Source organism: Nicotiana tomentosiformis, chromosome 6 (genome assembly GCF_000390325.3).
Source record: "Nicotiana tomentosiformis chromosome 6, ASM39032v3, whole genome shotgun sequence".
In the NCBI taxonomy this organism is placed as follows: Eukaryota; Viridiplantae; Streptophyta; class Magnoliopsida; order Solanales; family Solanaceae; genus Nicotiana; species Nicotiana tomentosiformis.
In genome coordinates this window covers 78761512-78778416 of record NC_090817.1, presented here as the reverse complement: position 1 = coordinate 78778416, position 16905 = coordinate 78761512, and the positions used below count along the sequence as shown (strand labels likewise).

Here is a 16905-nt window from a genome sequence, read left to right as displayed (position 1 = left end):
GAGTTAAAAGGGCATCTTCTTTCACGGTTAGAACTGCTAGACACATGGGCTCAATAAAAGTATGTATTATATTATGACAGACTCCTTGCTTGAGTAAAGGTTTTTAACCTTCCATACAGTCATTAAACTATATATAAAATTCAAGTATATTTTTATTCTTATCCTTACTGATTGTGCGGATTACCGCCAGTCTTTAAATATAAGGGTACTGAATTAGCTAGATTAAAAATTCTCAAATATGTTAAAATAGAAATCTTTAACTGGTGGAAACCTTCCAGACATATAAATGTCAGATGAGAGGTGTGAAATAAGTCCAGTTCCCGGTCAAACGGTGATTTCTGTTTTAGCTTAATTGAGAAGGCATGGCGGATTACCGCCCGCCACTTGATCCTGTTAAAATGGTATCAGAGCCTAGGTTCTTTCATGGTATATATAAGATAGATATGAAATATTCGACATAGATATGTTTCTGAAATATGGATTTAGGAGAAACTAGTATGAAAAATACTAGATTTCAAGACGACTCTTAAAATTTAAATAGAAAAAGAAAAAAAATCTATGAACAGTAAAAAGTGGGTCCCATGAGTCCCTGTTACAGTGTTTTTACTGTTAAAACAGTGTATCTACTATTGATGAACAGTGTATCTACTATTTGAGTGGGGTCCGGCGGCTTCACTGTTGCTGTGGGATTATTATTATTATTATTATTATTATTATTATTATTATTATTATTATTATTATTATTATTATTATTATTATTATTATTATTATTATTTTTACTGCGTACAAGTTATTGTAAGGGGTCCGCTTTAGTCTCGTCACTATTTCGTCGAGGTTAGGCTCGGCACTTACAGAGTACATGGGGTCGGTTGTACTTATACTACACTCTACACTTCTTGTGCAGATACCGGAGTTGGTCCTAGCGGCGTTCAATAGCTTTTGCTCGAATTCAGTCGCTGACGGAGACTTGAGGTACAACTGCATGGCGTCCGCAGCCTGAAGTCCCCTTCCCTCCTATATTTACTGTTTTTCTGAGTTTCATAACAATGTATTTTATTCAAACCGTGTTTGTGACACTCTAGATGTTCATGTACTCGTGACACCAGCTTCTGGGTTATGTTTAGATTTCGTTGTTTAATATTATTTTACTATACTTCATACTTATATCGTTTTCATTGTTAATATCTTGTTAAAAATTGTTTAAATCGGTTAATTTTCTGTTTCACGTCGGCTTGCCTAGCAAGTAGATGTTAGCCGCCATCATGACCCCGAGGTAGGGATTCTGGGTCGTGACATTATGACAATAGCGATACTCTAAATTATTGTATCTGGATGTTGAGTCAGAGTTACCCCTAACAAACAAACCAACTTTCGCTTGAGTTCCAATAGCTTCTCCAATAATATCACTATCTATATATTCTTTTAATTTTAAGATAGATTTAATGTTCTTATCAAAGATATTATCCTTTGCATAAATCATATTATCTCTTATATGCTTAAAAGATAGGGTTAGAGAATAAAGCAGTAATACGGCTTGGTCCTCATTCTTAATTTCAGCATCTATATTACTCAAATCCATAAGAATGAAATCAAAGGTGTCAAGATGAGAGAGAATAGAGGTACCTTCACCCATACGAATTGTGTAAAGTTTCTACTTCAGGTAAAGTTTATTTTTCACCGTTCTCTTCATATACAAGTGTAATTCATCTTCAAGTGAATATCGAAAATTTCATGGCCAAACACTAATTTGAAAAAAGGTAAAAAAAGATTCGAAAAAAAAGAAATCTTTTTATATGGCCAAACGGGCCCTTAGTGAGTCAGAAATTTCAGTTGAATTGATAAGGGCGAAAGTCTAGCGAGAACGTAAAGGTTGAAGGCAAAATACCGAAAAAGGGTATATAAAACTGGAAGCTCGTACAGAAATTTGACTCAAAAATCTTAAACTTAGGAGTTTCTCCGAAAATCCCAAATCTTTTCTTTATTGCTTCATTGGCTTCTATTCATTCGAAAGCAGAGGAGTATAAGATCGGTTTAACAAAATTGATTGCATAAAGTAGATTGAATAGTGATTGGCTTTTTTTTTTTAATTGTAACTAGTTTTTACGTATGTGCGTTGCACGTAAATGTTTAGTAAATTGTTCATACGGAAAATGTTCAAATATGCCCTTGTACTATATGAAATTGAGCACATTTGCCATTCGTTAATACTTTAGCTCAAGAATACCCTTACCGTCACATAGTTGGTCCATATATGCCCTTAGAGTCACACAGTTGGCTCATATATGCCATTTTCGAAACGGAATCCACCCAAACTAATTAGCACTTTCGTTAATTGTATTAAAGTGTATTACAAACACTATTTTCTTTTTATTAATACTTTTTTTTCTTTACCTTTCTCTTTTATTTCTTCTTTTTTCTTTTCTTCTCTTTTTTCCCCCTTTTTCTTTCTCCCTTATCCGATTTCCTCCATTGCTGATGTCTTCTCCATTTTCGTCACCAATTTCACTTGACAAAACTCATGAATTCCTGAGCCTGCCACACTAAATTATCAATTCCCTTTTTATATTGTATTTCAAAATCAAAAGGGGCTAATTGAGCCTGCCATCTCGCAAATATCATTTTCGAGGCATCATGTTTAAAGTCTTTGTTAAACATATATTTAATAGACTGAGCGTCAGTTTTTATCAAAAACTTTTGATTTGTATAAGTCGTCTTGAAATTGTATATTTTTCTTCTAGTCTCTCCTCTCTGGCCGTGACGATGTCCGGCTAAGAGACTTCATATCTATGTTGAGTATCTAACTTCTCTCCTATATACACCATGAAAGTGACGACATCTATTTAAATATAAATGAACTTTATATATAGAGTTGTGACTTGGTGTCAAGATGGTTGGTATAGTCTAATATAACACTGCTCTTATTGGCTTTGCCTTAGTGGCTTCGTCTAGCCAGCCGTGAACCTCAGCCCGATAAAGGAGTTAAAAGGGCATCTTCTTTCACGGTTAGAACTGCTAGACACATGGGCTCAATAAAAGTATGTATTATATTATGACAGACCCCTTGCTTGAGTAAAGATTTTTAACCTTCCATACAGTCATTAAACTATATATAAAATTCAAGTATATTTTTATTCTTATCCTTACTGATTGTGCGGATTACCGCCAGTCTTTAAATATAAGGGTACTGAATTAGCTAGATTAAGAATTCTTAAATATGTTAAAATAGAAATCTTTAACTGGTGGAAACCTTCCAGACATATAAATGTCAGATGAGAGGTGTGAAACAAGTCCAGTTCCCGGTCAAACGGTGATTTCTGTTTTAGCTTAATTGAGAAGGCATGGCAGATTACCGCCCGCCACTTGATCCTGTTAAAATGGTATCAGATAATAATAATAATAATAATAATAATAACAACAACAACAACAACAACAACAACAACAACAACAACAACAACAGGGAAAGAAAAGGAGGAAATGAAAGTAAAGCAATTAATTTGCGAAAAATGAACTCGAACCTCACTATCAGAAAGCCTAGGATAACAAGTCTCGTAATCTCATATAAAAAAATGTTGAAACTAACACAACAAGCACAACAAGCACAACACACACAATATGTTGCGACGCGCAACCCGATTCCCTCATATCATCATTTATCAACATCAAATATTCGTATAAAATCCGTTGCGGCGCGCAACCCGATCCCACCATATCATCATTTATCAACATCAAGTATACTCCCTTATTCTACCGTTTCAATTCAGTATCTTTCAATTTCTATTGCGGCATGCAACCTGATCCCCAATCAATTTCAATTAACATAAATAATCCAATAACTCAATTTACAAGAATTTTTACATCAAAGAGTAAAAGTCCAAGACAATGAAGGACCACGTAATAATCAAGAATCTCTAAAATTCGAAGTTTCTACTTTGCAAGTTTATCGGTGTCTAACACACTCAACGACTCAGGCAAATGAAACTACATCTTAGAATGCAACAATATTACAAAAATAATAGGACAAGTAAAGCATGTGATAATTAAGGTGTGCAAGTAAAATAATTAAGGCAAGTAGCAAATAAGCACAGAGTCGTGGAATGGACGAACAATTTAATACAAGAATAATTAAATGGCAAATAATAATTATGGCATATAAGTCAAATAAAGCATGTAACAATTAAGGCATGGAATAAGATAATTCATGAAATAACGAGAAAATATGGAAACAATTATCTTGACGGCGTATATACACTCGTCGCCTCGCATATACATCATTTTCTCACATAATCCACACAACCCATAGTTCAAAAATTTCTAATTCACTCAAATCAAGGTTAGATCCAATACTTACCTCACTCCACAATCAAATCAAAGTTCAACCGGGGCTTTACTCTAACATTCGCCTCCAAACCAAACAAATCTAACCAAATATAGTTCAAACAATTCAAAATAAGTTTTGAAAACTACCCACGAGTGAAAAAGATTCAATCTTTAATGATTTTGAAAAAAATCAACAAAAGTCAACCCCGTGCCCGCTTGGTCAAAACTCGATATTCGAAATTCAATCTCAATTTGAGGTCTAAATCTCAAATTCTCAAAATTCTCAATTTCTACCTAAATCCCTAATTTCTACCATGAGAAAGCATAGATTAAATGTTAGAAATCAATGGGTGTTTATGGAAATGGAAGAAAACAAGTTAAAATTTACTAACCTATGAAGTTGGGATGAAATTTCTCTTCAAAATCACCTCTAGGCCGAGCTCAAACTTGGAAATGGTGAAATGGTGAAAAATGGGTTAAATCCCGACTTTGGGATATTTAAGTCACTGGGCGTCAGGCCTTCTTCGCGTTCGCGAAGGGCCTGACGCGATCGCGAAGAGCAGCGGCCAAAATGGCCTTCGCGTTTGCGAGGGGTTGCACGTGTTCGCGATGGTCTGTCCCCCATAGCCATCGCGTTCGCGAGCCTGGGCTCACGTTCGCGTAGAACAAACCCCAGCCTCCCCCCAGAATCCCTTACTTATCACGTTCGCTAGTGAAAGGTCGTGTTCGCGAAGGGTTATCCCTCCGATGCTTTGCGTTCGCGATCTTTTCTCCATGTTCGGGTAGAAGAAAACCTCCCTAGTCCCAAGTTACCTTTCGCGATCACGAGAGTAGCTTCGCAACTTTGCGATCTCGAAGAACAACACACTAGACATCAGAAACAGTGAAAACCAGCAACCTTCTAAGTCCAAAATCGATTCGTAGCCTATCCAAAACTCACCTGAGCCCTTCGGGATCCAAATCAAACATGCACACAAGTGTAATAACATCATACGAACTCGATCGCACGATCAAAATACCAAAATAACACCTAGAACTACTAATCACACATCAAAATGCATGAAATTTTTAAAGAATGTTAAGAACTTTCAAATTTACATCTGAGCGTCTGAATCATGTCAAATCAACTCCGTTTTGAACCAAATTTTGCTGACAAGTCAATAATAGTAAAATGAACCTATACCAAGTCCCAGAATCGAAATCCGAATCCGGTAGCTATAAAGTCAACCTACGGTCAAACTTCAGAATTCTTTAAACCTTCAAATTACTAGTTTTCATCAAATCACATCAAATCAAGGTAGGGACTTTTGAATTCAATTTCGGGCATACACCCAAGTCCCAAATCATGATACGAACCCATCAAGACCGTTAAAATACTGATCCGGATCCATTTATACAAAATATTGACCGTAGTTAACTCAAATTATTTTTAAGATAAAAATTTATATTTTCTTTAATTTTTCACATAAAGATGTTCCGGAACAAGGCATGGACTGCGCACGCAAATTAAAAAATGCTAAACGGAGCTAATCGAGGTCTCGAAATACGGAAATAAAGGCTACAACTCAAAATGACCTATCGGATCATCACACATAAGAAATATCACATTATCTCTGAATGCTATTAGCTGAAAAATAAAGAAAAACATAAGGAAAGAAAAAATGAGCACAAAGATACTTACACCGCCGAAGCTAGTGTAGCAACTGATGAGATTGAGATAACTATATTTTTAGCAACTGAAACTAGTTTCAGATCAGACAATGAGTGAATTTTAGATTCCGATTCTTATCATTTGTGTCCCAGCATGGACTTGTTTTCTACATATGATTCAATTGAAGGTGGAGTTATCTAATTGGGTAATAATTCTACTTGTAACGTTATTGGCAAAGTTACAATTCAGATCAGAATGCACGATGGTGTGGTGAGAACTCTCACCGATGTTAGATATGTTCCTGAGTTGAAGAAAAATCTCATCTCGTTGGGCACTTTAGAATCTCTTGGGTGCAAATTCATTGGTGAAGGTGGAGTTCTGAAAATTATTCAAAGTGCTCTTGTGATCATGAAACCACACAGATTTGGTTCGTTGTATACTTTGTTGGGATCTACTGTTATAGGCACTACTACAGTTTCGGTATCAGACAACTTGTCTGATTTTGATGGCATTAAATTTTGACATAAGCCCATTGGGGCTTCTTTGGAGGTGGAGTAAAATAACTATATCATCTAATTTAAGCCAAGGCGGAGATTTGTAAGACATGGCCTAAATTTATCCATGGCTAATTAGAGCCAAAGCAAACGTGGAGCCAAAGCATTCTAGCTTGGAACCAAAGAATAAAAGTAATTTTCTTTTATTCTTTTTTCTTTACTTGGGGACCAAGAACTTCGCCCTATAAATACGGGTCATCTTATTTCATTTAAATCATCCCATATTTTGATTAGAAACTCATTTTGAGTATTCTTGTGATAGAGAGTTTTATTATATTCCATAGAGTTAGTATTGGGAAACACTTTGAGTGAACCTCTTCTTTGTGAGTGATTGTAGCGAGGTTATTCTCTTGGGATAATTGGAGTTTCATCTCTAGTTTTGTACTCTTTTTTGTGTGCCGGTTGTTATAGTGAAATTGCTCTTCTCCGCTTGTGGATTTAGGTCACCTTGACTGAACCACGTTAAATTTGTGCCTTCTTTATATGCTTTAATTGTCGTTATTATCAAGTTGCATTGTATTCGTTATTGTCATTATAACATTGTTTGGCTAAATTTTGCACTACCCGAGTTCCCGATCCTAACAATTTAGGTTAACTTAAACAGAGCGGAACATACAGGTAGAATCCCCATAGGGTGTGGGGTAGTAGTAGTACCTACGTTAGAACCTATATTACTATTACCAAACATACTGCTGGCTGTGGTTTCCAAAGCGCCTATAGAAATATTGACATCAGTAGAACCTACATTAGAAAGTGCATTGCTAGAGGAACTCAAAGCTCCCTGATGCAGCTGGTTGTTGAAGCTTCCAAAAGTGTGCGCAACTTCAGCTGTGACCATGCGCAAAGTTGCCTCTCCTAAGCAGTCCGCTTGTAGGTTCCCAAAATAGTGAAGCTTCTTGTCCAACTGGCATTATATTGTAGAACCAAGTTGGCAGCTATGTGCGACTGTTGGACTACCCAGCCCAAGGATCTTGGCGCGGGAGTTTTGATTTTACATATAATTAATTAATGGGAACAAAGTATGTCTCCCGCGAGGATGTAAAAGTATTCAGCAGCCTGCTGGTAGATGTCGTCTAATTAAGGCCCGTTGTTCAAAGATAAAGTTATTTCTGGCTTTCCAAACATTCCATAAACAGTAGGGCATGAGGAGTAGTTGATGGACTTTTTAGTTATATAATTGGAAGCCAGTGATTCTGCTCATGTGTAGTGTGTATTTGCCGTGAGAAGTGATTTAATTGATTTACAAGTCCCACACGTCACGTTCCCATATGGGGACTGGTCTTTGATCCAAGTGTCTAACCAAAAGTTAATACCATTAATTCCCACTTTTGAATTGATTTCCATAGTCTCGAAAGGGTAGTTGTTGGAGCTTGATAGAAGAGGCCCAAAGTGAGTTAGGTGATTGGAAAAGGCGCCATGCATCTAGTGCTTGCTAGAAGCAGGGCTTTATTTTTAATTCGAAGACTCTGAATGCCTAGCTCACCCACATCTTTTTGTTGAGTGACGACAGTCCCATTTCAGTAGGGTCGCTTTGACGGAGAAGAAAATATTCTGTTGGTGTCCCATTTATAAGTATAGAGATTGAAGACGTGGAAACACAGGACATTATGAGATTAATTATTGTAGGGGAAGTTAAAGTAAGTTAATGTATGCTTAATGAATGACCATTCTAATCGATCAAAAGCTTTTTCAAGGTCAAGCTTCATAATATGAAGCATGTACTTGGTCTTGCCCTTGATAGTCAAGGAGTTCCTGGACTATAATTGCATTATCTACCGCACGCTTGTTTCTTCGGAAGCTAGATCGAGTGGACCAATTATCTTATCCAGCAAAGGTTTTAAACGATTAACAGTGATTTGGTAACAATTTTGTAGATAGTGTTACACAAGCTAATATATTGCCAAAGAGTGGCAGCATTAGTTATCTTTGAAATAAGACACAAGTAGGTAGTGTTAATGGCGGCAGGAATGACGTCTCGAAAAACCATATGGCAGAAGGTGTTTGGTTTGCAAGGGAAACTGGAGCCTATTCAATCTCTGTCAATGTTCTTGCAACACTCAGTAAATAGCCCATTCCAATCTAGAATTAATTGGTTATATCTATCTAGATTTTGCCTGGTAGCATTGTGGTATCAATTACATCTTATATTTGACCAACTTACCAATATTGATCTTCCAACTCAATGTTTAAATTTCTAAATTGTAGCTTAAACAATTTGGTGACTGCAAATGCGCCCATACGAACCTACAGCTACTTGTCTTACATGATCAAGGTCTTACCACTATGTTCTCATCCTCAGCTGTACAATAGCTTCCGTTCATGTTTGATTTTAGTGGAGACAGGCGTATTTATCAATATCAGAAACAAAATTGCCATCTAACTTCAAATTGAGACGGGAAAAATAAGTCTCATGACGGTTTAAGATGATTTGAGAGCATGTTGAATAGCATTGGAAAACTGAGTAACTTAACATGACAGTACAAGAGGACAATAACTGTCTGTCCCTTGTATAGCAAAGCCCCATAAGGAAGAACAAAGGCAGCTGAAAGTGCCGACCAACAGTGAACCAATAGTTTCAGTGAAGTTGATCGATCAAGCACCTCAAAATTGCTATTTATCAAGATTTGAAACCATTTCTCTATCCTTCCGTTGGCTCAGCTTGAGATGAGTCTTCTGTCTTGTCACCTTTTTTCCCTGCTCATGCAAGGGAAGATATCATCAGAATTCAAAAAATTATTGGTTAGACTGCTAAAATATTGTTCTACAATTTCAAGAATATGCTTGTTTCACAACTTAAGAGACGTTGATTCAGTTACTGTATTTTGCAAATGCATTTTAAATTACCTTTCTTTTTCTTCCCACCGCCTTTCTTCTTGGTCTTAACGGGAAGGGCAAGCCAGGCTTTGATTTCGGGTTCATTCTCTATCGTCTTTGCAGGCTTCAGCTCCTGGAGAGCATGAGATGTAATCCTATCCGACCCATTAGGCATTAACAGCACTGTGAATTTAATGTGAGCAACCAAATCACCTGCACAGCAACCAACAACGATGATAAAAACAAACGAGGGGCACTATCTTAAATTTGAAAACTGTAGAAAATGCTGCTGCTTCAGCATAGGAATGTATCACGAAAACAACGCAGCTAAAATAGTACCAACCAGGTTTCTCATGTAGAACAGGATATGGCTGCAAAAGCTCATGGTTAACACACTCAACTAGGCCCAGACGAGCCCTCTTCTCCTCCAAATCCCTGTTCAAGTAAAATAAGAGCAACTAAACAGCATTTTCTTTGATAAGTGGAACCAGACATCATCATGATCATGAAACTTCTAAATTACTACAGCAGAATATAGAAATTGGGAAAATCATTGTACCTTGCGGTAAATGGCATGATAGGGAACTTCTGACTGATTTCACTGAAGATAAACCTTGATGCTTTCATCTTCAGGTTATAGCTCTTGTCCACGGCTCTCTTGTAGATAGTTGTTTGTTTCTCATCCAACAACTTTGGCTGCAAATTTTTAGAAGGCCGTGAAAGTAAACAACTGTGAGATTCATATGAAAAATCATCTTTTTAAAAAAAATTCAGATGCCATGCATCGCATGTCCATACCTTTCCTTCACCAGTGCTTGTCACAATATCAATGGAGTAAACCTCATTCTCCTCGAATTCTGCTTCATCTACTCTCGTTTCAGGATTGGTCACACTCAATACAACTTTGTTTCCATCAATAACAAATTGCTTCATTTGATGGCTCAAGACACCCTCAACAATCTTGCAGTCATAGGCAGCAGCAACTTTCTGAATAGCTTCTGTTACATCCGAGTTCTGCAATGTCCAAGGCACTTAGCAAAAAAACAATGCACGAGGAACCCAAACATTTATTGCTCTGAAGGATGGCTTGGAGCAGTAAAAGAACTATTGGATGCTAGATACTGCTAAAAAAAAAAGAAAATATACGACAAAGAGCATACCGCCATCTTCATGCATGAAGACTTCACTGGCCTATATACAGCACATATATCCTAAACACCTAGCCTAGCTTGTCTACATATTCGTAACATTCAAATGAGAGCAAAGGAAGTCTTACCTCACAGTAGTCTGAGGATTAAAAACTAAATCGAAAAATACCTAATAAAATAAAAGTTTACTCACATAAAACATAGTACTACCTTTATTTAACACAACCTAAAATGATCTACAAGTCGTGCATTACATAAAAGTAAGAAGAGATCTGCTTTCCAACATCAAATTGAGCTAACTGGATCTCATGCAAGTCAAAGACTAGCGACTGAGGTACACATCAAGAACTAGAAACCATGTTATTGATCTTTTGGACCCATAACATCTTCATGGTCATATTCAAATATCAAATCCACCTCCCTACTCCCTAGACGCCTAGCGTTAAGAGAATGAAAGTTCAATTGTCATAAAATAAAAAAAGCAGCACTAAGTGTCTGGAAATGCATGACCACCAAACTGTATTATCTGAGGCACCTCTCAACTGAAAAAATGAGGCATTAAAAAGACCTTCGCTTCTTATCAAGACCCACCAAACTAAGGATGTAACAAGTAGTCACACAAAAAAGGACTTGTAGTTACCAATTAAAAAAAAAGAGGACTTATAGTTTCTCTTCAAATTGGCAAAGGCAAGAACCATCACAATAGCTGAGCAAGATGCAGCCGAGCGTTCTTCAAGAAAGAGAAGTAAAGATTGAATAGAAACCATGTCCACCATCACCAGATCACTACCGCCTTTTTATGACACTATCCACCGAGACAAATTGCTTGAGCAAACTGAAGCACTCAAAGAGTAATAGCCAATGGGAAACAAACAAACAAAAAAACTACAGGGCGTGGAAACAAGCGATACTGATCTGTTATCTCGAAATACACAATTTTCATTAAAAAAAACTTAAAGCTATTATATAGTAACAGAAAAGTAACATACAGAAAAGAGAAGAAAAAAAGAGAGTAACAGAAAACTAGTAAACTGGAATCGATAATGATATTGGTAGAGAGGATTTTGATTTGAAAATTGACCTAAAGAACATAACGAGGATGTAAAAGGAGCCTCTTCTTATCAATAGTGAAGAAAATAGAATCTTGCCAAAATCTTTTTCCTTCAGATTTTTGCCTTTTGAGCTTCTTGCAAACTGGGACAACACCACAAGTTCAATCATTCTACAAACAGAAATGAATACTATGAAAATCAGCTTCTGGGAACCATCTTGGGGAATTAATCTTACAGGTTAAGATATCCTTTTCAATGGAAAAGGGTAAATGTCTGTACCTCCCCTTCGAACTGTGCAACACTTGGAAGAAATTATACTTTCAAGTAGATGAATGGTTGAGAATCTAAATATATGAATAAAGTAACCCTTCTCTAGTAAGATAAGCTTTAAGACGAGGTTGTGCTCAGAATGCAGCAACTAACAATTAAACCCATTGATACTCATGCAGGCTCCAATAACCATTACCTTCTTTCCTGGTCTCACAAGCCTCAAAGCAACTTCAGCGGCTGTATTAGCAGCTGCAATGACGTCAGCAGGTCTACCAGTAACTGGTCCTTCGTGAAGAACATGTGTATGTCCAACTACAGCAATAAATCCATCAATGTGACATCCCATATCACTGCAACAAAAAAGAACTACATGTTACTCATACAAACAGTTACTCATTTAACATTACAATCAAACAGGGCTATAGCAACTCTTTCATTTGCATTGAATAGTTAAGCCCTAAAGTTAGAATTTGACCTGGAGAAAAAACAACTTATTTATATGACTTAAAGTTCCTACTGTTAGAACTCAAGGCCAGAATTCAAGTGCAGCTCATGCTGAAAGAAATTCTTTTTTCCCCTAAACTAGCTCTCAAAATCATGATAAACAATGAAAATCACCTTAAAGTGATGTAAACTATTACTTACATCTTCAATATATCACCTTCTTCCAGTGACGTCTCATCGCTAGACAATGGAGAGAAATGGCACACAGTGTTGTTAACTGAAATACATGTTGGAAACGCAACACCTCTCTCAATTTTCTTCTTCACATTCTTGTACATATTTCCAGTTTGCCTGCACCGCGGAAGAGTCATCATCATTACTGAGATACAAGGAAATTGAATGTGTTGAAAGCATAGAAAACTCAAGAAGTGCATACTCTTTGATAAAGGCATCCCCTTTTTCACAAAGATCAACTATCTTTGCTTTTGGCTTGCATTCGGACAACACCAATTGCAAAGCCTCTGCAAAATAAAAACCAAAATAACAAAACTTAGTACTTCATACCATGACACTATAAGGAATTGCGGAATGGAGTAGTTCTTTCTTTGACTTCAGCTTTTCAAATACTACAGCAACAACAACAACTACGCCTCAAGAGTGTGGTCGGCTATATAAACCCTTACTGTCCACGTTACTTCATTTAAATCATCTCATGCTTTTCAAAGACTCTTTAAACAAACATTCTAAACCATTGTTATTTTCTGCACTTAAATGTGATTTCTACATATACTTTTGATAAAGAAAATTTCTAAATAATATTTAAAAAAAAAATCAAAATAAGAAGTTAAGGAAATTTATGTTGGTTTGTACAATAAAAATTAGATGGTTAGAACGCTATTCTAAGACAATCAGAGGGAGTAAACACCAATGGACTTTCAGCTATCAAACGATTATACTTTCAATCGGAAAATCAAAAGGGGTATCTCAAAAAGCATGTAAACTTCAAATTAAACATTAAAAAAGTACAACAAAAATTTTAAATTAAAAAAAAATTGGGGAGAAATTAAGGAGATTAACTGTTAACGATTTCAGCGGCGCTCTTGTACTTGGTGACGACCTCAGGACTGGTGAGATCCAATTCTCTCTCTTCTCTCTCGTCGTCCGACATAGTTACCAAACAGGCCTATAATACAGTTACAGAATTTCTGCTGAAAAAAGAATATGGAGAAAAATGAAGTCAGAAGAGCAAATGAAGGTAGAAATGAAAGGAAGGGGGGAATTAGAAGAACAGAAAACTTACCGAAGCGAAAATTGGGTTTTGCTGATGGAAAGGAAAGTGGAGGCAAGAAAGGGTTGAGCTAGGGTTTTGAGTGAGCAGAATTGCCTCGTTGATAAAAGGAGACATAGATGACAGCCTGCTGATTATGTGGCGTAGAGTGGGGTCCTTTTCTCTTTCCTAATTGGCACTTATGCCTTGTTTGTGCAATGTTTGTGTTTCTAATTTTATATTTAGGGAAAACATCCATAATTAGAATCATACCGAAAAAGATATAACTAGTGATTTGGTTTGATGTATTTTGATATTAAAAAAATTATCATAATTAATTTAGATTAGTATTAACTAAGAAAATCAAATCGAAACCAAATCAACCCGATTTTAAAAATACTTTTTTTATAACCAAATCAGTATTCAATTGATAGTCACAGCATAATAAAACCAAGATCAATCTAATAAAAAATATTCAATTCGCAAGGTTTCCAACTCTATGTCAAAGATTTTGCTTTTTGCTTTGGGATCGTGTTCACTTGGCTCTAAACCCATTAGCTCTAACCAGTTGAAGGCTAATTTTGTTTCCTCTTTTTGCTATCATCATAAGACTCTTTCTTTTCGATATTACGACGAGAATAAATTATTATTGAGCTATAATTGTTATATCTTACATGGATAAATGATTTTTTTGAGTACTAGTTGCATGTTTTGTGTCATGGAAACCTTATCGAGGAATAAAAACGGAAAAAAATTGAACCAAATCAAGAAATTAAAAAAAAATGAGATTAAAGAACTCGATTTATGTTGGTTTGATTTGGGGGTTAATTTCACTAAAGGTCATTCAACTATCTCTCAATTTCATTAAAGTCAATCAACTATTTTTTGTCACTTAAAAGTAACAACTTTGTCATTGTCACTCAAAAGTCATTTTAGCTCAAATCCCTACCATAAATATAACATGGCATAAAATTTAATGAGAAAAAATTTAAAAATAAATGTCACATAAGCTTACATGGACCATACCCAGTTTAGATTCATTTTTTTTCTTAATAGGATTTAACTCATAACCCAAATGGATTTCAATATTAAAAAAGATAGTATTAAATGCCAAACCATTTTAAAATGATTATTTTGTACCAAAAAATTTGCCTCTTATATTACGTAATACTCATTCATAATTATTTTATACTAAAATAATCTACATTAAAAAAAATTGTCTTGTCTGTATACTTCATCCGAATCGTTTTATAATTTTACTGAAATTAGAATATTATTGTATCAATCTCACGTAATGTATTTATAATTTTCTTCTGAAATTAAAATACGATTGTATCTTTCTCACATGACATATAAACGTATCAATGGTACCTCATGTTCTTGCCTTCTTTTGTCGGCTTCAGCTTCGAACTGATCTCTTACTCTATCAAAAGACGTTTGTGAGGACTTGGGGACCGGTTGGTTTGAGATCATCCTAAACTAATCCTCGAGGAGGAGTTTCATATTTTTCTTCAAAAAGTTCAAAACTTTATTTTCCTAAAAATCCTAAAGTGCTAAAGAGTGGTGTGATCGACACTGGTGGGAGCTATTTTATTAGGAGCGAGCGTTTTTTTAATTAAAACTTATTTGGGTTGCGAGTCAAATCACATTAAGGGAGAAATGGATCTAATGTGTATACGGTACATTTAAGTTGAGGTGACGTTTATTTTTGGAATTTTCTCATTAAGTTTTATGATATGGGTTTGAGCCAAAATAATTTTTAAGTGACAATAACAAAGTTTAGTTAGTTTTAAGTAACAAAAAAATAATTAAGTGCTTTTAGTGAAATTGAGAGATAGTTGAATGGCCTTCAGTGAAATTAACCCATTGATTCGGTCTATATCTATATCTATACTAACTTTAGTGTACGTGCGTTGCACGTGTGCCTAACATCAATGAATAAAATGTATGTACGAGAGAAACACACAAATTAGGTTATCAAATGCTAAGTTTTAAAATGTCTATATTAAGTTAATATTATACAATAAGCAACTTAGTATATAGAAAATTATAGGGTTTCGTCTTTTGTTTAAATGAATACCAAAAAAAATAAAAATAATTAATGACAACTCACTTAGAATATATTTTATATTCTAATATTTCATCCTTATTATTTAATGTTTGTACTTTTAACAATTTGATTCTTAATACTATTCTACAACTAATTTATATGATGAATTTCGAAAAGAATGACTTGGATTTTTTGCAAGTTAGTTAATTTAAAGACTTTCTTTGGTGAATTAATTTAATGACTTAATTATTTTTTCTTAACATTAAAGATAATACTTATTTTTGTTAATTCAAATCTTAATATTAGCTCATCCCAAGTTTTACATAGTTAAATATAATTATAGTTTTTATCCAATAAGAACTCTATGTTAAGAGTAATAAGAAAATCGATATGACATACCACTTTTAGATTTTTGTATTAGTATAATCATTAGTGTTACTGAATCTTACCAACACTTCTCTTTCTTTTATATTCTTAAAATTAAAATATTTTTTTAGTTAAGCTTGATACTCAAATTATTAAATAAAATGGAATTGATAAACTTTTGAGATTACTATGTATGTGATTGCTAGATATTTATTTTTACTCCCAAGCATGATTTAATAACATAAAATTTAATTAATATCAAAATTTAAATATAAAAAAATAATTGAATGACTATTTTGTTATTTAAAAAAAAACCCGTAAACCTTTTAAAAGACTCTTAAACCTGAAAAAAAAAAGGACTCCTAATCATGAAAAGGAAAGTAAGGAACTTTTATAACAAAAAAGATACTTGTAAACCTAATATTAAAAAAATACTACTAAACTTTTATAACAAAAAGGATACTCGTAAACCTAATATTAACAAAAATACTCCTCAAGTGATTAGAAAATCTAAATGTAGTTTATATGAAGGACTCCAATTAAATAACATAATTTTTTAGATCAAAGTCTTGAGTATTAGAAAAATAATTAAGTGACTATTTTTAAATATTAAAAAAATAATTAAATTACTATTCCTACAATTTAGAAAATAACTTAAATTATTATTTTGTCAAATATAAAAGCTAGTTAAGATTTTACATTATAAATTAATAGTAAAAATTAAATACTAAGAGCTCTTAGAATATTTTTAATATTATTCTTTTATTAATGAATAAAGTTGACAAAGGTAAATATACACACAAGAAACTAAATAACTTAAATTACTATTTTGTCAAATATAAAAGCTAGTTAAGATTTTACCTTATAAACTAATAGTAAAATTTAAATACTAAGAGCTCTTAGAATATTTTTAACATTATTCCTTTATTAATGAAGAAAGTAGACAAAGGTAAATAAAGGTAAATATACATA

At 34.4% G+C, this 16905-nt stretch overlaps 1 protein-coding gene across 3 annotated transcripts; it reads right to left on the bottom strand.

Moving 5' to 3' along the window:
• Positions 1 to 8879: 8879 nt before the first annotated feature.
• LOC104094988 (ERBB-3 BINDING PROTEIN 1) lies at positions 8880 to 13674 on the bottom strand. Of its 3 annotated transcripts, none has more exons than XM_009601010.4 (10): positions 13551 to 13674; positions 13328 to 13458; positions 12687 to 12771; positions 12452 to 12601; positions 12003 to 12156; positions 10135 to 10350; positions 9896 to 10032; positions 9680 to 9771; positions 9367 to 9549; positions 8880 to 9216 (listed from the first exon to the last, which is right to left on the bottom strand). In XM_009601010.4, the coding sequence occupies exons 2-10, from the start codon at positions 13416 to 13418 to the stop codon at positions 9161 to 9163; spliced, it is 1164 nt and encodes a 387-aa protein (XP_009599305.1). In that variant the 5' UTR covers positions 13419 to 13458; positions 13551 to 13674; the 3' UTR covers positions 8880 to 9160. The 3 variants fall into 3 exon arrangements, with proteins under 3 accessions (XP_009599305.1, XP_009599304.1, XP_009599303.1); XM_009601009.4 differs by having other exon boundaries at positions 13328 to 13455; XM_009601008.4 differs by having other exon boundaries at positions 13328 to 13433; positions 13551 to 13670.
• Positions 13675 to 16905: the final 3231 nt, after the last annotated feature.

Excerpts from the sequence above, each read along its gene's own strand:
- LOC104094988 (XM_009601008.4), bottom strand. The coding sequence starts at position 13,655 with ATGTCTCCTTTTATCAACGAGGCAATTCTGCTCACTCAAAACCCTAGC. Across the intron at positions 12,157-12,451 it reads GAAGGTGATATATTGAAGAT|TGATATGGGATGTCACATTG; the intron begins GTAAGTAATAGT and ends TTTTTGTTGCAG. Across the intron at positions 9,550-9,679 it reads TGTTCTACATGAGAAACCTG|GTGATTTGGTTGCTCACATT; the intron begins GTTGGTACTATT and ends GTTGCTGTGCAG.